At 37.1% G+C, this 21,914-nt stretch overlaps 1 protein-coding gene across 1 annotated transcript in view; it reads left to right on the top strand.

Annotated features, from left to right (window-relative positions):
• LOC140202651 (adiponectin receptor protein 2-like) overlaps nucleotides 1-10,334 on the top strand; it is an 81,235-nt gene extending 70,901 nt beyond the window's left edge. The window contains exons 6-8 of the mRNA XM_072267756.1: nucleotides 4,928-5,115; nucleotides 7,085-7,278; nucleotides 7,545-10,334. Coding sequence (XP_072123857.1) covers nucleotides 4,928-5,115; nucleotides 7,085-7,278; nucleotides 7,545-7,673 — 511 coding nt within the window. The 3' untranslated portion in view covers nucleotides 7,674-10,334. The remainder of the gene's footprint in view (nucleotides 1-4,927; nucleotides 5,116-7,084; nucleotides 7,279-7,544) is intronic.
• Nucleotides 10,335-21,914: the final 11,580 nt, after the last annotated feature.

Raw genomic sequence — 21,914 nt, 5'->3', positions numbered from 1 at the left:
GGTGAGCAGCTGATTGGAAGGGACACTAACAGGGATGACAGAGCAGTGATGGCTGGAATTTCTGGGAGTATTTTGAAAGATGCAGGATTAGTTCATTCCAAGGAAGAAGCAACATTCTAAAGGGAGGATGTAGCAACTGTGGCTGACAAGGGAAGTCAAAGACAGCATTAAAGCAAAAGAGAAGGCATACATTATGATTGGGATAGAGGATTGGGAAGCTTTTAAAAACCAACAGAAGGCAATTGAAAAGCAATAAGGAGATAAAAGATGAAATATGAAATGTAATAATATAAGAGGATACCAAAAGTTTTTTTCCAGATATATAAAGAGTAAAATAGAGGCAAGAGTGGATATTAGGCTGCTGGAAAATGACACTGATGTGGTAGTAAAGGGAAGAAAGAACTGGCAAATGAACTGATTAAGTATGTTGAGTCAGTCCTCACTGTGGAAGACACCAGTAGTATGCCAGATATTCGAGACAATAAGGGGGCAGAAGTGAGTGTAGTTACGATTACTTTGGAGAAGCTGCTTGGGAAACTGAAAGGTTGGAAGGTGGCTAAGTCACTTGAACCTCAAACATCTATATCCAGGGCTCTGAAAGAGGTATCCGAAGAGTTTGTGGAGGCATTAGTAGTAATCTTTCAAGAATCACTAGCGTCAGGAATTGTTCCAGATGACTGGAAAATTGCAATTGTCACTCTGCTCTTTAAGAAGGAAGGGAAGCAAAAGACTGGAAATTATAGGCCAATTCGCTGTACTTCAGTGGTTGGTAAGATGTTAGAGTCCATTTTTATGGATGAGATCTCAGTATATTTGGAGAGACATGACAAAATAGGCCAACGTCAGCATGGTTTCCTTAAGGGGAAAATCTTACTTACCAAATCTGTTGGAATTCTTTGAAGAAGTAACAGGCAGGATAGTCAAAGAAGAGCCAATGGATATTGTGTACTTGGAATTTCAGAAGGTATTTGACAAGGTGCAGCACATGAGGCTGCTTAACAAGGTAAGAGCACATGGTATTACAGCAAATGTATAATAAGAACATAAGAAATGGGAGCAGGAGTAGGCCATCTGATCCATCGAGCCTGCCCTACCATTCAATAAGATCATGGCTGATTTGTCTGTAAATTCAGCTCCATCTACCCCATAACCCATAATTCCCTTACTATGTAAAAACCTATCTAACTATTTCTTACATATATTTAGTGAGGAAGCCTCAACTGCTTCCCTGGGCAGAGAATTCCACAGATTCACCACTTTCTGGGAAAAACAGTTTCTCTTCATCTCCGTCCTAAATCTTCTCCCCGAATCTTGAGGCAATGTCCCCTAGTTCTAGTCTCACCTACCAATGGAAACAACTTTCCTACTTCTATCTTATCTATCCCTTTCAAAATTTTGCATGTTTCTATAAGATCCCCTCTCATTCTTCTGAATTCCAGAGAGTATAGTCCCAGGCGACTCAATCTCTCCTCATAGGTTAACCCATTCATCCCTGGAATCAACCTGGTGAGCCTCCTCTGCACTGCCTCCAAAGCCAGTATATCCTTCCTCAAGTATGGAGACCAGAACTGCACACAGTACTCCAGATGCGGCCTCACCAGTACCCTGTATAGTTGCAGCATGACCTCCCTGCTCTTGAATTCATTCCCTTTAGCAATGAAGGCCAACATTCTGTTTGCCTTCTTAATAACCTGTTGTACCTGCAAGCCAACTTTTTGTGATTCATGAACGAGCAGTCCCAAGTCCCTCTGCACAATAATATGCTGCAGTCTTTCACCATTTAAATAATAATCTGCTCTTCTATTATTCCTTCCATAGTGGATGATCTCGCATTTACCAACATTGTATTCCACCTGCCAGACCTTGGCCCGCTCACTTAACCTATCTATATCCCTCTGCAGACTCTCCACATCCTCTGTACAATTTGCTTTTCCACTTAGTTTAGTGTCATCAGCAAATTTTGCTATGCTATGCTCAGTCCCCTCTTCCAGATCATCAATGTAAATGGTAAACAGCTGTGGGCACAGCACCAACCCCTGCAGCACCCCACTCACCACTGACTGCCAACTGGAGAAACACCCATTTATACCAACTCTCTGCCTTCTATCGGTTAACGAATCCACTATCCATGCCAATACATTTCCTCCGACTCCATGCATCCGTATCTTATTTATAAGTTTCTTGAGCGGCACCTTATCGAACGCCTTCTGGAAATCCAAGTATATGACATCCTCCTGTTTCCCTGTATCCACTGCACTCATTATGTCCTCAAATAACTCCAGTAAGTTTGTCAAACAGGACCTGCCCTTTCTGAATCCATGCTGCATCTGTCGAATGGAACCACTCCTTTCTAAATGTTTCGCTATTTCTTCCTTAGTGACAGCTTCAAGCATTTTCCTGACTACAGGTGTTAAGCTAACTGGCCCATAGCTGCCTGTCTTTTGCCTACATCCTTTTTTAAAAAGTGGCGTGACATTTGCTGTCTTCCACTCCGCTGGGACCTGCCCAGAGTCTAGAGAGTTTTGATAAATGATTATCAAAGTGTCTACTATAACCTCCGCCAATTCCTTCAGCACCCTGGGATGCATCCCATCAGGACCAGGGGACTTATCTACCTTCAGGCCCTCTAGTTTGCTCATCACTATCCCTTTAGTGACAGTGATTTTATCGATGTCCTCACCTCCCATTTCATTCATAACATCCTTCTTTGGCATATTAGGCATGTCCTCCACCGTGAAGACCGACACAAAATAGTTGTTCAATGCCTCAGCCATTTCCTTATCACCCAATATCAATTTCCCCTTATCGTCTTCCAAGGGACCTACGTTGATTTTAGCCACCCTCTTCCGCTTTGTATATTTATAAAAGCTTTAGCTATCTGTTTTTTTATTTTGTGCTAATTTACTTTCATACTCTATCTTTCCTTATTTCTTGTTTAGTTGTTCTCTGTTGCTTTTAAAAGTTTTCCCAATCCTCCAGTCTCCCACTACTCTTTGCAACTTTGTACACATGAGCTTTTAATTTGATACTATCTTTTATTTCCTTAGTTATCCAAGAATGGATAGAAGATTGGCTGATTGGCAGAAAGCAAAATTGGGAATAAAGGGGCCTTTTATGGCTGGCTGCTAGTGACTAGTAATGTTCCACAGGATTCTGTTTTGGGTCCGCTACTTTTCACACTATATGTTAATGATATGGATGACAGAATCGATTGCACAAGTTTTTGGATGGTACAATGATAGGTGGAGGGGCAGATAGTATTGAAGAAGCACAAAGTCTGCAGAAGGACAAGGACTAGGACAGATTAGGACAATGGGCAAAGAAGTGACAGATGGAATACAGTGCAGGGAATTGTGTATTCATACATGTTGGTAGAAGGAGTAAAGGCATTTTCTAAACGCGAATTGAATTCAGAAATTGGAGGTGCGAACACACTTGGGAGTTGGTAGTAAGGAAGGTAAATGCAATGATGGCATTCATTTGAGAGAACTAGAGTATAAAAGGATGTAATGCTGAGGCTTTATAAGATGTTGGTCATATCACACTTGGAGTATTGTGTGCAGTTTTGGGTCCATATCCAAGGAAGGATGTGCTGGCATTTGAGAGGGCCTAGAGGAGGTTTACAGGAATGATTCTGGGAATTAAAGGTTACCATATAGGAATATTTGATACCTCTGAGCCTGTACTTGAGTTTAGAAGAATTTTTGGTGGGGGGGGGGGGAGTCTCATTGAAACCCAATGAATATTGAAAGGCCTAGACAGTGTGACATGTTTCCTATAGGGGGAAGAGTCTATAATTAGAGGGTGTAGCCCCAGAATAGAAGGATATCTGTGGAGGTCAAGTCAGTGTGTATATTTAAAGTGGAGGTTAATAAGTTCTTGATTAGTTAGGGTGTCAAAGATTACGGGGGTGTGGGGGGGAAGCAGTTGAATGGGATGAAGAGGAAAAATGGTTGAACGGTGGAGTAGACTTCTGCCAAATGGCTTAGTTCTGCTCCTGTATTATGGTCTATTGTTCTTTATTAGAAAATGCAAAGGGCAGTAAAAATGTAAATTACATAAGCATTCTGTAAAAGTCCATGTTCGGATCTTCAGCTAGTTACATTCTGATTTTTTTCAAGTTTTTGTTAAACATCAGGTTCAACTAGGCAGGTACAATTTCCTTAATACCATGTTGGAAACCCTCTGCAAGTAAAGTAGCACCTCTGGAAGGAAGAGAAACCATTTTGAATCAGTTTTCACTTTTGGCTTCCAGACCTGTTGTCTCTATTAGGGGGAAGGTGGGGGAAGAAAGCAAATTAATTTTCAGTACAGACGTGTTGGAGTGGGGGGCGGGGTATGTCTCCGAAAGGCTGGCACCAAATGAGTACAGTATAGCAGTTAGAAACAAATTGTGCTGTCTTGCCCGTAGAATGTGACTTTAATAACAAGGCTGTGGGACATGCCCAGCAGGACAGATGTTTCTACTGGGGGGAATAATAATAAACAAAACTGATCCAAGCTAATTCTAGGTTGTATGCTGCAGATCAACCTTGCCGCTAACTCATTATGCTCAGTGTTAATTCAATCTGGAGAACTAATAATATTTTAAGTATATTTGTATATTAAAAAGAAAAACCAGGGGGAGAAAAACAGACATGACATCAGCATCTTGTAGTCATTTTGCAGTTTTTGTGGGAATTGTGAGCCATACTTAAGTATCCAGTTTGAAAACATTTAAAATTGCTCCATAAATTAAGTTAGCCTTAGAAACCAGATCTGAATAAATATTTACTACAAAATGTAATGGTTGGATATAATGATTTTATTTTTTATATGAATAAATTTTATGTTTCTGTCCATATTATGGATTTACAATATTCCAATACTGTAATGGGAATTCTGGATTGCTGCAATAAACCTTAATGTTATCTTTGTGTTTCCTCAGGTTGGACTACTCTGGCATAGCACTTCTAATAATGGGTAGCTTTGTGCCCTGGTTGTATTATTCCTTCTACTGTAATCCCCAGCCGTGTTTCATTTACTTGCTTGTTGTCTGTGTACTTGGTATCACAGCAATTATAGTTTCTCAGTGGGACTATTTTGCAACACCACAGTACAGAGGTGTACGAGCTGGTAAGTTAATTGGAGCTTCCAACCTTGCTCTTTTATATTTCATGTTGATGTATACTTGAGGGTACATAGCTTCATATAATCTGTTATCATCATGAAAATATACTCAGGTTTCTGTGAGTCTGATTGGTTTCTTTACCATACCATGGAGTAAGACAGTCTATAAGAATTTGCTTTTTTTTATGTATGGTGCATGCTTGAATAAATGATTGTGATGTAACAGAGTAAAAATGGATAATGCTCAGCAAATAAACCAGTAGCTGGAGAGTAAGACTATTAGTTTTGAGTCAATGATATTTAAGCAATGCAGATGAAGGGTTATTGACCTAAATTATTTCTTTATTTTGGATTCTTAGCATCTTTAAATATTTGCTATTCAATTAATGTAACAGAGTCCTTTATAGTTTTTGAATTGTGGAAGATCTACACAGGAGGTCACTTGGTCCATTTCTTTGCTGGTTCTTGCTATCACCATCCAGACCTGATTACATAGCCCTGCAGGTCACAGCTCAAGAACACATCCTAGTATTTTTAAATGTTTATGAAATTCTGCATCTACAACTCTTTCAGGCAATGAGTTATAGGCACCCATAGTCCTTTGGATGAAACTTTAAAAAATAATCTCATCTCCACTCCTTTTCCCAATTGCATCTGAATTCCCTCTAAACCTTGCTTTATCCTGTATATTATTCTTTTATCAAATATATGTTCTTCTGGAACTAAGAAATGCAGATGTCCTAAACATTTGACTGTATCTTGCTATACACCAGTATTATGAATTCTTATTTTATCACTGTTACTGACACCTGGAGTAATAGTACCGTAACATTTCCAAGATTTTTTACATTTCATTGCTATGCTTTATTCATCCATTAGAAAAAATCCAGAGGTACGACTGAGTAGATCAAGCCTGTACTCTCTGGTTTTTATTCGAATGAGTGTTAGCTTGTTGATGTGTGCAAGATTCTAAGGGGGCAAACGAAGGAGACATTGAGGATTTTTACCTGGTTGGAGGAATATGGAGCAATGGGGAAAAGCTTCAGGGGAAAGGGATTCCATCTTAAATGTGTTGTTTTCCCCCTTAGAGAGTTGTAAAACTTAACCCAGATAAGGCATAGGCCAGGTTAGTAATTACACTGAAGGCTGACTTAGAGTTTTCGACCTGAAGAGGATTAGAAGTTTACGAATGAAGCAGTAAAGTATAGATAAGACCATGATCTTTAAAGGCCTTCGTACCTACTCCTATTTCTTATTTGTGTCATTGGCATATTTTGATATGACTCTCTGCTGTCATTATTAAAATCGTTACTGAATAGCAAAGGCTCCAGCTGATCTTTTGTAGGTCACAACTGTTCACTTTCTTGCATTTCATATATTGCTGTACTCTACCAGTCTCCTAACTAGGTCAGTAATTTCACTTCATTTCCATGAGGTTGTCAATGTGAATATTTTGAGAAGGGGCAAACTAGAGTCTAGATTGAGTTAACAACCACATTTTAAAAATCATTACCTTTTAATTGGTAAATTTTTTTCCTTTCCTGACACCCCCCCGGAATGATTAGTTTTATTTTTGTATTATGAAATGTCACAAGATCATAGCTTGTATTCACAGTCACATTGATTGTGCTACTTAAATGAAAACACTTGTTCTAAGTAGGATGTAAGATGTATATCTTTATGTAGGACACAGAGACAAAAAGACATAGCTGTAAGATCAATCAAGAATTGATGTTCGGACCAATCTGTTAACAAGTCTGAGTTGTCTGTAGTAATTTAAAATTCTGTACCACTACTTTTTTTAAATACTAGGGTTGGTACTTTAAATGGAATAATTCTTCTGAAATAGATGCCATGCATCTGATATTAGAGGTGAATTCTTAATAGTGAATTGTTAATGTTCAAGAAAACTATTTTTGCTTGATAATTTTGCATTTTAGGTGTGACTCATTGTCTGCCATTCATTTATTTCTAGGAGTCTTTGTGGGATTAGGGCTGAGTGGAGTTGTGCCTACCCTGCACTTTATGATATCAGAAGGATTTTTCAGGGCTGCTACCATTGGACAGATTGGCTGGTTATTCTTAATGGCAGCATTGTATATCACAGGAGCTGCCTTATATGCTGCCCGTATACCTGAGCGTTTCTTCCCTGGAAAGTGTGACATTTGGGTGAGTAATCAGTGGCCTTTTTCATTTCAAACATTATAATTGCTTAGGAGATTGGCAAACTTGCTACTTTAATATCAAGGGATAGTTAGTGTACAAATCTAGAGTAAACTGAAATGTACTGTTTAGGTATGCCAAGAATGCACTCAGAAATTATATATTTGAAAAAAGTTCTATATTATAAATTGTTGTGCAGCTCAATCAGATGGAAGCATTGACAATTTGGTTTCCATTGTTTAACGATGATTCTTCTTGTTTTTTGTTTTTAGTTTCACTCTCATCAGCTGTTCCATGTTCTGGTAGTGGCTGGTGCATTTGTTCACTTTCATGGAGTCTCAAACCTTCAGGAGTTTCGACATGGTGTTGGTGGTGGATGCACTGATAATGACTTGCTATGAAACTAATCTCCAATTAGGTGCACAGTGGAACTTTGATCAATGGTATAGGAATTGGTGATGGAATAACTGAAAGATCAAAATTCTTACCACAGTTTAATTTGGGTGAATCAGTCCAATATTGTGTGTTTCACGACTAGTGATCAATTTTCTTACCTGTTTGGATGATCCAAGTACAACTAGAAACTAATGGTAACCAGATGAACACAAGTGGATGGAAAACCAAATAACGTTGGGAATACAGGACTCCAGCTGCATCAGAACAACGTTTTCTGTGGTGAATGTGGGTTTTCAAAGAAGGTGTTCTTATAAGGAAGCAAAAGCCCACGACATGAGAAGTGACCAATGCAATTAGCAACTAGTCGTCAAATCCCAATTTAAAAAATGTAAATTATAAATTATAATTTAGTATGTAATTTACATAATTGCTGAATCTGAAGCAAAGTTCTGCTTTAACTGAATACCATATTTATTTCTATGAAAAGTATAAAAAGAGGAAATTTTGAAGTTAGTACTTAGCAGAGTCTGGCTGCATATAACAAAAGAAAGTTCTTGTAAATAAGATTTCTAACTTTCAGTTAATTAGAAAATTTATATAATAAAACTTTTGTACAGTAAACATTTGCAAGAGTACCACACACTGTTAACTACATTGCACAAATATTGGTAGACATCAGGTAGTGGAAAGATGCCAGTATAAGAAGCAATGCAAAAAGCCACCTTTGTGATGGCTTGCCCACTAAGTCTGCTGTGAGGCCTAATAATTTTTATTTTCTATTCTGCCGTATGCTATGTTAATAGATAGCATTGATCAGTGAGATTGAAGAGAAGAAGTGTGTGCAAATTTCTATTGATTGTGCACCCACTTCAACTTGTAAGGATTCACATGCATATTTATATATATATATATATATATATATATATATATATATATATATATATATATATATATATATATATACTTGTTTTATATACATATTCATGCATATATATGAATAATTTTATTTTTACTGTTGTGATGTTTTGTGCATGGGATGGGGAAGTGGGTCTTGCCACTACATTTGTTGGTTAGTTTGTAAATGGTTGATGTAATGTGATATAACTGATCTGTTGCAGTTGATGCTCTCAGGTTCAGTTAGAGTTGGCTCATCAGCTTTAAGACATTTTCAGTTTACTTTGTCACTCTGGATATTTCAGCAAACTAAGGTAAGGAAATAAGTTTCCTTTATTGTTGAAGGCTTATGGTTCAAAATAGCTTTTTCTCCAATTCTCTGAGCACCTTGAGACAGTAGTAAGGAAACTTTGCAATCAGATTTCTATTTAAGGTACATGTTTTGAACTTATTTGAATAATTTGATTCTGTCCAGTTTAAAGCTTTAGTTAATTCACTCTGCACTCCTCATTTGATGTTGGATGTTACAGCTCCTGTTATTTTAGCCAGCTGTAATAATGCCTGAATACATTTTGTTTATGGTTGGAAGCTTTGTATGGAAATCATGTTGAAAATGTTTACAGTTGTCTCATGAAGGACAGTAGAGTTAACAGAACTGCATGTGATTAATGCTCACTAGGATGCTGGTTCACTATGAATAATGTTGTCCCTTCCACCACGCCTGCATATAATCACAAACTTTTGAATTTTTTGTTTTTAAATTGGCTCAACAGAATGGAGTGGTAATTGGACAATGAAAGTGAATATCTTCTCATTCAAAAGTTTTTGTCTGCTTCTCATGAAGTAATATTGACTGGAGATATGAAGAAACATGCCAAACTAGCTGTAGGGATATATTATGGGCAAAGGTGAAGAAAGAAAAGAGTACAGGAAAAGGAAATACAACCTTAGCTGGGTAGTTCAGGCAAAGGCAAAATTATGTCAATTTTGAAGTATACTTACTCACATTTGTGCTCATGAAGAATCCCGTTGTGTTCTTTTGTTAAATGTAACACCAATATTAATATTTAATTACAACCATTTAAAAAGGAGCGCAGTATGCTGTCCTACCCTTTAGTTAGAGTAGGTGCTGGTAAAATTGAAAATGAAAGGCAGTTGTGGATTCCATTCTTGGTAAGAGCAAGTCTACTATGAATTGAAGTGCTTCATGCAATTTAAGAAATTTAAACTGAATAATGTGATACCTTAATGTTTAGAGGTTTCAAGATTCCCTGGCCTGCGCATCGAAAACAATAACAATTTACCCTCCAGAATTATCTCAATTAATTTGGAATGATCAGAACTTGTGTGCTGAAATGTTGCCACACCACATACTAGAGCCAGACATGAATGGTCGAAGTTTTTCAGGATTCCAGTTTCTTTTTTGTTCAGCTGACATCTTCAATGGAAATTAATAGATATCCTCAAAATGAGAAACCATTGAAATACAAAACCCTGCTGTACTTTGTTAAATTGTATAATGTACACAGCATTTGTGCATAGCTTGGTCAAGATTTCTCAAGAGTTTGCCCAATGCCTTATTGAGATCTGTGTTTTGCTTGTTTTGAGGAGTGTTTTATAGTCAATAATACTTCATTTCCAGATGAATGGAGGCCTTGTTTATTTTCCACTGCTTTAATTTGAGTGTCTCTGGATTAAGTATATATTGGCTAAGGGTGCATAATTGGATTTTTACTTGATGTAAGATTTCAACCAATAAAAAAATAATTTTTGGTCTAGTTTTGCAAAGGCAATTTGATTTTATAACCACCAACATCACTATGTCTAATAATTATGGACTTGTCTTATAATTATCCTGGTTTTCTTTTCTTCTCTTCTCTTCTCTCTCTCTCTCTCTCTCTCTCTCTCTCTCTCTCTCTCTCTCTCTCTCTCTCTCTCTCTCTCTCTCCCTCTCTTTCTCCCTCTCTTTCTCCCTCTCTTTCTCCCTCCAGATTCCTAGATATCTAGCTGAGACTTGACAGTCTCTTCAAATAACCACTAAACATTATGATCAGAATCAGGAATGTGAGGAAACTGGTTGTTTTTCAACTTGATGAAAACACCTCCTCCCTGGTGCTATTCCAAGAAATTTCTGCTCTGCTGCATGCATATAATTATAGGTAAATGTAATGAGTCTGAATTTAAGAAGATATGAAATGATGTTACATTTCTTGCATTTTCATGGCTAGGTATCAAAATGCATCGATATATTGGTATAGGAATATTCAAGAATTCCTTTGGATAAGTTGTTTAACTTCAACAGATGCATGTTCAGGCCTCTCAGACTGCTGAGAGCTAAAATATTGAATGTACCATTTTGACCATCCCACAGACCCACTTGTATTCATTGTCTATTCTTTACATGTCCGAATGGGTTTTAAATGTTGTAATTATATCTGCCTCCACTATCACTTCTGTCAGCTCTTTGCAAATATTCACCGTCATGTGTAGAAAATCTTAACCCTCAGATCTCACTTCAGTTTCTCCCCTTTTACCTTAAATGTGCACCCTCTTGTTCTAGAATCCCTTGATCTGACTAAAAAAAGCTCACCAACTGTCCTGCAAGGTCATCCCCTCAGGTTTCTACACTCCAGTGCGAGTAAACCCAACCTCTCCAATACCTCCTTTTATCCATTCACATCCTGATGAATCTCTTTTGCATGCTCTCAGTTGCTGCCACATTTTGCACTTTAGGGTCCTTCTGTACCTTAACATTCCTAAGGTCCCTGTCATTTCCTGGCTGTATTACCAGAATTTACCCAAAATGCATCACCTCACTCTGTCTAGATTAAACTCCATTTGCTACCACTCTGCCTAACTTTCCAACTGATCTACGTCTTGCTGTATCCTTAAACAACTTTTTTCTCCTGCACTGCGGCTCTTTCAATTTTCTTATCCGCTGTAATCTTACTCATCAGACCACTTATATTCATATCCAAGTGATTATAAATGACAAAGGTCCCAGTAATGATCTCATTACAGAGTTATACTTAGAAAAATATGCTTATCCACCTGTATCCTGTGTCTTCTATCACCAAGCCAATTTTGAATCCAGTTCGTTGCCCCAGATCTCTTGTGCCTCAGCCATGTGGGACCTTATCAAAAGTCTTACTGAAGTACATATTAACCATTTCTACCACATTGCCTTAATTGTGCTTTTTTTTTTGGAAGAAAAAACTAAGAAAATTAAGTCAAATTTGTGGGACATGATTTCCCCTGCACAAAACCGTGCTGACTTCTAATGCTGTCTTTCCATGTGAATACAAGTCCTGGTATTGTGGTATCTTCAAACAACTTCTCTGCCACCACTGGCCTATAGTTTTCAGGCTTGTCCCCATTTCCTCTTTTGAATAAGCAGACAACATTAGCTATCCACCAGTCTTCTGATGCCTCACAAAAACACAAAATAATCTTTTCCTGTGTTTCCCTTATCATTCTAGGATAGATCCCATTAGGTTCTGGTGATTTATCTGCCCTAATGTGCACCAATATTTCTAACATTTCCTTTTTGACACAGACATGCTTCACGCCATCTTCACTTTCTAGCATCCATATCCTTTCCTTGGTGAGTACTGACATGAAGCATTCATTTGGAACCTTACTCATTATTTCCACTGATCCCTGAGGGGATCTATTCTTTCCTTAGCAACTTGCTATTTTCTTCTATTATACTTAAAATTCTCTTTAGACCTACTTTCCAAGGTGATTTCAGGGTTCAAATCTATTTTGGGGCATCTATTTTCCTTCCTTAGCTCTCCTATAACAGGACTTATTTGTTGTCAATTTTCTACACCTGGATACCCTATTTTCCATGATCAAGCCTCCAAAATTCTTTGTTAACAGAGGTTCTTTAAGCTTACCATCTTTGCTTCTTTCCCTTGGCGGGACATACTGAATCTGACCACTTAATATCTTTTAAATATCTCCCTTTTATCAAAGCTATTCTTCCCTCTAGCAGCCGCTCCCAACTTACTTTGGCCAGGTCCTGTCTTAGCTCATAATTTTTCTGTGATGAATTGTCAACAGTCATCATAAGACCAGGTGAAGGGTCTTGGAACACTGCAGTGTCAAACCTCCTGAAGTATTCTGTAGGTGCATGCTGAGATTAGTGTACCACCAGAATAAAACAACAACTGCAAATTCAAGCAATGCCATAACTAACTCCATATTTCTTTCTTTCTTTCTTTTTCAATCTTTTTATTAGTTTCATAAAATATAAACATAACATAGCAATAATACAAAATTGTTGGAAATACATTGTTATACTTAAGATGAGTAACTATAAAACCAAATAGTATAAATTGACAAAACTCCCAATCATGTAGGATAACAATGAATATACAGGACAAAAAAAAACTGGAGAAAAATCATGAAAAAGAAAAAAAAACAAACCCCACCCCCAAAAAAAACTAATCTAAACAGAATTAGTCAACTAAACTAAAAAGACTTGGGCAATTTTAACAACGTAAAAATGGAAGAAAAGAAAACCTTAGTGTCGATGACTCCACTCCTCTCAACCAACACTACAGAGAGGTAAAATAAGTTTGGAAATGGTCAAATTACATCATATGAAAATGCTGAATAAATGGCCTCCAAGTTTTTTCAAATTTAATGGAAGGGTCATAAACTACATTTCTAATTTTTTCCAAATTTAAACACAACATAGTTTGTGAAAAACAGTGAAATACAGTAGGAGGGTTAGTCTCTTTCCAATTCAGCAAAATGGATCTTCTAGCCACTAAAGTAAGAAATGCAATCATCCGACGAGCTGAAGAGGTTAAATGATTTGAGTCTATCACTGGTAATCCAAAAACAGCAGTAATTGGGTGAGGTTGTAAGTCTGTATTCAAAACCGTTGAAATAATATCAAAAATATCTTTCCAATATTTTTCCAACAAAGGACATGACCAAAACAGGTGAGTTAAAGAAGCTATCTCGGAATGACATCTATCGCATATAGGATTAATATAAGAATAATAACGAGATAGTTTATCTTTGGACATATAAGCCCTGTGCACTACTTTAAACTGTATCAACACATGTTTAGCACATATAGAGGATGAATTAACCAATTGAAGAACTTTTTCCCATTTTTCGATCGGTATAATAATCTTAAGTTCTGTTTCCCAATCAGTTTTAATTTTATGGGAAACATCAGGACATAAATTCATAATTATGTTATAAATAATTGCTACAACACTTTTCTGAGAGAGATTTAGATCTAAAATTTTTTCCAAAGTATCCATTGGATATGAGTGTGGAAAATTAGGAGAAGCAGTAATTAAAAAGTTTCTAATCTGTAGGTATCTAAAAAAGTGAGATCTGGGTAAATTATATTTATTAGAAAGTTGATCAAAAGACATGAAACAATTATCGAAAAATAAATCACGAAAATGTACTATACCTTTGGTTTTCCAGTCAAAGTAAGCTTGATCCATAGTGGAAGGTTGAACAAGGAAATTAGTTATAATAGGACTTGCTAAAATAAATTGATTGAACCCAAAAAATCTTCGGAATTGAAACCATATACGTAAAGTATGCTTAACTATTGGATTATTCATTTGTTTATACAATTTAGAAGAAATAAAAGGAAGCGAAGTTCCTAAAACCGAACCCAAAGAAGACCCTTGTAATGAATTACATTCAAGATTTACCCAATTGCTATCTGTGACTCGCCCAGTATTTTTGGTATTACCCGTGGAAACGAAATACATAAATTATCACTATATGCAGATGATTTGTTATTATATATCTCTAATCCAGAGAAGTCAATTCCTGCTATTCTAGCTTTGTTGGCTCAATTTACTAATTTTTCTGGCTACAAATTAAATCTTAGTAAGAGTGAATTATTTCCCCTAAATAAGCAGGTACCTATTTATGGATGTTTACTATTTAAATTGGTTACTGACTCATTTATATATTTAGGGATTATAATTACAAAAAAGTATAAAGATTTATTTAAAGCTAATTTTTTACCTTTAATTGATCAGATTAAACTTTTGTTTACTAAATGGTCACCAATATCTTTGTCTTTGATTGGTCAGATTAATGCTATTAAGATGATTATTTTGCCTAAATTTCTATATGTATTTCAATCGGTTCCAATTTTTATCCCAAAATCTTTTTTCAATAATGTTGATTCAAAAATTTCCTCATATATATGGCAGAACAAAAATCCTAGGCTAGGTAAAAGGTATTTACAGAAATCTAAAAAAGAGGGGGGGGGCGCGCCCTCCCGAATTTTAGATTTTATTATTGGGCAATTCATATTCGATACTTAAAATTTTGGTTACGAGATTTGGATGTATCTTTAACTCCATATTTATTTAATAATACTTTTATAGTAACAACAGCTTCCTGCACATAGGCCTGGATTTTCTGAATGTGCCAACATTGTAGTGGCTGCATTCAAGGCAGGAGGATTGGGTAAGAGATCTGAAGGAGCTCTAATCCTGTTCAAGCTCTAGGCACACTGCTAGTTCTGTATGCGTGTGGATGCCATCTTTACAACTGGCTGTTTTATGGGAGTAAAACCTATATAAATGTGATTGAGTTTCTAGGGCAAAGTTGATTACAGGTCCACCTGACCAGTGTTCTGTTTGGGCTGGGCCAGTATGTGCCACAGGCTGAGTCATTTCAGTTCTGCATTTCTCTGAAATGTTGCTGCTCTTCAGTCCAAATGACTCATTCCAAAGAAAAACCACAATTTGTGTTCACAACTGTGGCCCATAACTACAATTTGTTACTGGGCCTACGGTTTCTGCCGACAATATAGCATTTTGTCTCTATCCTCCACCCTACTCCCTAGAATGGAGAATCTCCCTGGCAAAGATGGCCAATAGTATTGTGCTTTGCCTAAATTTAAAAAAAAATGATTTCTTCTGTGAGGGTAGCAAGTCTCTGGCATTCTTTGTCGTAAAGAATTGTGGAGGCTAAATCATTTCAAATACTAAGAATGTGGATCAATAAATATTTGAAATTCAAAGCTAGTACAGGAAATGAGATCAGTGTTAATCACCCATCATCACATTGAATGGCAGGCCAGCCCTGAGGTGCTGCTGGCCTCCTCCCTATTCTCTTGTAAGATGTTTCTATACACACCCTGTTCAAAATGAACCTCTTTCCAACTTTTTCCAACTTGTTTTCTCTCCTTCCCAATTCTGGTGAAGGTTCCTCCACCTGAGACACTAATACTTACTCTTTCCATGGATGCTGCTTGATCTGATGGGTGTTTCCTATCTCCTTGGATTTAATTTGTCTAGCAGCAGTTGCTGGTACGACAGTGTGTCAAAATTCACAGCTTGTGATGCAGTTTTAAAAACTTACTTAATAGCCCGATATCTTCCACAGACTTGGTTTATCTCAGATGCAGCAAGTGCACTACATAAGGATTGCTGTTAGCATATGCTGTCCCAAGTGTATTCACAGACCAATTAACAAACGGACCTCTGAGATTATGCAGTGTCTTTGTTTTATGCAACTTCATTCACTTTCCTCTAGTAGACTGAACCAGAATATATATCCTTCCCTAAACTTTCATATAGCCTTATTACAACATGGATAACCAGAGGTCTGAAAAGAAATATGGCACACATCTAATTATTAAAAGAACTGAGCAATTATTTCAAAGAAGACTTTTAGAACTTGAACTCAGACTAATATTTGCTTTATTGTGTTCCTAGTAAATGAGCACTATGTGATAAAGGATTTTAGCAATGGTTATCATTAATTAGCAACCACAGTAACAGCCTGGAGAGCCGCAACAAATTCACTGACCTAAAACAAATATAGATAGCACAGTCATTCAATAACAGGTTTACCTCAACTGTGAACACTGGGTAGGAAAAGACTACAAAGTATGTGAGAAAATTAATTAAATCTAAACTGAAGATAACTGCAAACTTAAAATTCAGCACTGTTCAGAGGGAAGGTGCATGTTCAATAGAAAACCTCACGCAGGATTAAAAGACAAATGAATGTTGCCAGCCAGCTTGCAGACTGCAGTCATCCTGAGAAATGTGATCTTTTCTTCTTGATCCTCTCCCCAGGAACATGTTATTAATTTGATGGAGTATGACGTTATTTTTACAGCCCATAGTGGGCAAATCAGTCACTGTTTCAGCCCATTCCTACTTCTCAGTTTGACTGCTGATACTTGATAGCGTATCCTATTAATTCAGTATGACAGAACCACAAAGTAAAACATTTTATAAATCTTAAATAATGACAGCTCCAACCTAAGCTCCTGAGCCTTCAACTACTGGCAAATCCTAGGTGTGAATATTTTTTCAGTCATCAATTAGCCATCTACCTTGTGCCAACGGCATGAAAGTGGTTAAAAGTAGTTAAACAGATTTTCTTGACAATTACAAGGACAAGACTGTCAACACTTTAATCTCCTATTTCAATGCTGCACCTTTGAATCAAGCCAGTTGAGTCTACTAGCCATCCAGATAAATATTTCATATTGTCTTGTGGCACCTATAATTTATTTTCTTTATGGGAGTTAATTAAAGGTGGGAGGTCACATTGAGTCTCTTAATGTGTAAATTCTATAACAATTTACCTTCAATCATTCAAATTCATGTCAACCAATTTCAGTCTGAGTAGGGTTGAAGAATACTTTTAACAAAAAGGAATTAATATTCCTACACTTAAAGAAGTGTCTTAAATTTGGCTCTGGAACAGGGTGATGTGGGCTCAGCTTGTTTCCATTTGTCCTGTAGATTAACTTCAGAACTGCAATGCTGCAGTGAGAAATATTGAACAAGTGGTTTGGGCAATGATACAGCTGTGGTTGACATACATCTATATTGAGGTTTGATCTGTTTGTGACTCCTTTAATTAAAGTTATGGCTTGCATGTTATCATGTAGTAGGTGTAACATATAAAATATATTTTTAATAGATATACGTGAGAAAGAAGTCCACAGTCCCTCTTAATTGATACTCAGTGGTTTTGGTGGTCAAAAAGAACTCCATTTCTGTTGTCACCGTTATATTGGGTAGGTGGAATCACAGAGCAGTGACCAGTCTAACAACTTCCAGTGCTTGCCATGGGGGGGGTAATGTGGACATCCTTATAGTCTCTTGATCTGATGAGAACAAGAGATTAGGTGGTCTAGCTACAAAGTCTTGTACTGGTTTCTTTGATGAAATGGGGTGCTAGTCATAAGAAGACAATGTTTTAAATAATTTGTCATCAGAAGTACTCTGCTGGATTTAGCTTTCTCTGTTACTTTGTTAATGAAGAGAAGGAAGTCCTTTTGTCTTCCCTTTAAGAAGTGGGTCAGGGCTTTGGAACTCTAGCTTACCCAGTAAGGCATCGGAAAGTACCACATAAAACTTGTTATATAATAAACTCTTTCTGCTAAGCTTTTATGTCCAAAACTATTCCTGATTTAATGTGTAAGCTCATTGCTACATATAATATTACAGCAAAATATTGTTTGTAGCTTCTTATTTTGAAGTTGAATTCTAACTATATAGTGTTTAGATGTATGGCGCTCAAAAAAATGCAGATACAAAAATTAAGAACAGTAAGAGTAGACAGAAGGCAAAGGTATTAACTAAAATTTGTAAAAGCTACAAATCTAAATATTATTAAAAATATGCAGAATGTCATGAGCAATGTAACTTTTATATAAAGAGAAGGGAGCAACCAATTGTAATGTAGCTTCTTAAAAGATATAGATATTAAATGATCAAATCTATTCAGCTCAATCATCTCCTTTAGGTGTATCCTGGTGTTTCCATGTCCTACACTAGACTCTCGAATCAGGCACTCCATTCCAAGCTCTATCCCAGCAAGTGATTATCAGGAGGCTAGAGAAAACACAATGGATGTCCCCGAAACCTCTGAAGACAGATTGACCACCCCTCATCCGAAAATCCAAAATCCAATAACCTTAGAAATCTGACATTTTTTTGAGTGCTAACATAATGCGGCAATATTACACGGCACTGTGAAGTTTCCCAAGTGATGCACTGGAACAGAAGCATGTATGTTTATCTATAACATCGAAAGTCAAATTGTTGCAATAACTTGACAGAGGAGTATGCTGCTGGAACTACCAACATCTATGACCTGAAGAAACAGAAGGACAAACTGTTAAAAGTTCTACACTGAACAGAAGTTAATGAAAGATAGAAAAATGTTGCACAAAGCAAAAAATGAAGATCTCGAATGTGTATTGAAAGAGTAGATTCATCAGCGTCAGAGTGAACATATGTTGTCTAATGGTATGTTGATCACGAAACAAGTACAGATCTATCACAAACTGAAAATTGAAGGTAATTGTGAATATTCAACAGGCTGATTGCAGAAATTTAAGAAAAGGCACTGCTTTAAAATTTTAAAAATTTGTGGTGATAAAGTGCTGATCATGAAGCAGTAGAGAAATTCATTGATGAGTTTACCAGAGTTGGGAATGATGGCGATACCAAACTGCCACTGACTGTCTGGCAGCTGAGGTAGTGATAGCTTACTATTCTGATGGTTCAATGTACACATTATTGTTTCATTAGCAAAATTATTTAGAATATTATATGTATATAATGTGTATGAGCTGTATATGTAATGTAAATGATTTCTTGTTTAGACATTCCTGGACTATCTCATTATACTGTATAGATGCAAATATTCTAAAATCCAAAGGAATCCAAACACTTTTGGATAAGGGGTGCTCAATCTGCATGTTATTGACTGTTTAGAATCCTGGCCCATGACTGAAGTGTGTGTGATGACGCTATTACTCCACAGCTACAACATTGAAAGATGCGATGTAAATCAACTGGAGGAACTACCATTTTTACATATGAAAAATAATGCTAAAGAAGAGGATGTGTGATCCTGGGGATTGACCTATTCACTTTAATTCCAAGTAACTAGGATAAAAGAATAGAGAACAGCTCATCTAAGTTTAGTGACAACACATTAGGCAGCATAAATGAAAAGTATCCATTGAATCACAAAATTCAGACAAGTAATGATAGGTGAAGTGAATGACAAATGGAATTCAAAGTTCAAGATAAAATTATTATCAAAGTACATACATTTCACCATATACAACTCTGAGATTCATTTTCTTGGCATATTCAATAAATCCATACAATAATAACTATAGCAGAATCAATGAAAGACAGCACCAACTTGGGCACCCAACCAGCGTGCAAAAATACAACAAACTACGCAATTACAAAAAGAAAGAAATAATACTAATAATAAAGATTGTGAACATAAGATGAATCCTTAAAAATACGTCCATTGGTTGTGGGAACATGTCAGTGATGGGCAAGTGAAGTTGTCTCCTTTGGTCCAAGAGCCTGATGGTTGAGGGGTAATAACTGTTCCTGAACTCGATGGTGTGAGTCCTGTGGCTCCTGTATCTCCTTCCTGATGGCAGCAGTGAGAAGATCGTGAGCATATACAAGTCTAAATAATTTTGCTGCATTTGCTGAGAAATACAGAAACTTGCTTGTAGCACCTGACCTTAGTGGAAATTAACTCAGAGATTAGCAAGAACTGCAATAGAATATTCTGCTGAAATAAAACCCACAATGCCTTCAGTGAACTCGGGAAATAATATCAATAAATCTCCAAGATCAACACATGCAACTCCAATACAGTGATAAAGATGGAAGAAAATTCAATGCCCAGTCAACTAGTTAAAATTATAAATTTGTGAATGTTACTAAGCTGGTATCACCTTTATATTGTTGTATGAATGTACTTAGTCTGGGAAGAAGCTCAAACAATCCAAACACATTGTCTCCTGTGTATTTCACTGCTGAACACATGGGTGTGCATATATTACCATATCACAGCACAAGAAATAATCCTTTTGGATCTTGGTATTAATTTGCTTTCATTATAACAAGAGTGAAATGAATGAAGCCCATTGTATTGAGCAGATGGCATAATTTTTATGTTGTCTCTATACCAATGATATAATGATTTAATCAGATTTCTGTGCCAGGATTAACACCCTGCTGAGAAAGCTGCAAGCACAGAAAGGCGTAGCTGAAGTATTGGAAGTCATATTGCTCTCGCAATTAAAAATCACACCTACACAAAAAATACACATAAACCCTCAGAAATATGCCTATATATGCAAATTCCTGTGTACACACACTCCACCCTTAATTGGCAGCAAGCTTTGTTCATGGGGACTTTAACAACCTCTTTCCACTGATAAAATATATATGCTTTATTATATCATAAGGAATAGTACATAGAACATAGAAAAGTACAGCACAGTACAGGTCTTTTGGCCCACAATGTTGTGACGACCCTCAAACCCTGCCGCCCATATAAGCCCCCACCTTAAATTCCTCCATATACCTGTCTAGTAGTCTCTTAAACTTCACTAGTGTATCTGCCTCCACCACTGACTCAGGCAGTGCATTCCACACACCAACCACTCTCTGAGTAAAATACCTTCCTCTAATATCCCCCTTGAACTTCCCACCCCTTACCTTAAAGCCATGTCCTCTTGTATTGAGGAGTGGTGCCCTGGGGAAGAGGCACTGGCTATCCACTCTATCTATTCCTCTTATTATCTTGTACACCTCTATCATGTCTCCTCTCATCTTCCTTCTCTCCAAAGAGTAAAGCCCTAGCTCCCTTAATCTCTGATCATAATGCATACTCTCTAAACCAGGCAGCATCCTGGTAAATCTCCTCTGTATCCTTTCCAATGCTTCCACATCTTTCCTATAGTGAGGCGACCAGAACTGGATACAGTACTCCAAGTGTGGCCTAGCCAGAGTTTTGTAGAGCTGCATCAGTACATCGCAACTCTTAAACTCTATCCCTCGACTTATGAAAGCTAACACCCTATAAGCTTTCTTAACTACCCTATCCACCTGTGAGGCAACTGTCAGGGATCTGTGGACATGTACCCCCAGATCCCTCTGCTCCTCCACACTACCAAGTATCCTGCCATTTACTTTGTACTTTGTTAGGCATCTTAAGTCAGTGCCCAGAAGGATTTCATGACTGGTAATACAATTTAAGTTCTAAACACCACTTCGATAAATTCCCTAATTTCCAGTTTCCAGCTGTCTGACTTGTGTGCAATAGCTAGCTATTGACATTAGTCTACTGGCACTGCATGCAGATTACAAACTAGGCCCAACTGTTGTATAGGGGCAAGGACAGTGGGAACATGACACCACAAAACATGTCAAGCGAGTGGCAGCTTCCTCTGCGGACTTCAACACTGTATAAAAAGATGATTCCACAGAGACATTCTCAGTGCACATGGCAGCCTGCCAATTAGGTTACCCACATTGCTGAAGGTTGGGAGGACC

The sequence above is a fragment of the Mobula birostris genome, chromosome 9 (genome assembly GCF_030028105.1).
Source record: "Mobula birostris isolate sMobBir1 chromosome 9, sMobBir1.hap1, whole genome shotgun sequence".
NCBI lineage: Eukaryota > Metazoa > Chordata > Chondrichthyes > Myliobatiformes > Myliobatidae > Mobula > Mobula birostris.
Note: the sequence above shows the minus strand (reverse complement) of the source record. Positions and strands in the feature narration are given on the sequence as shown.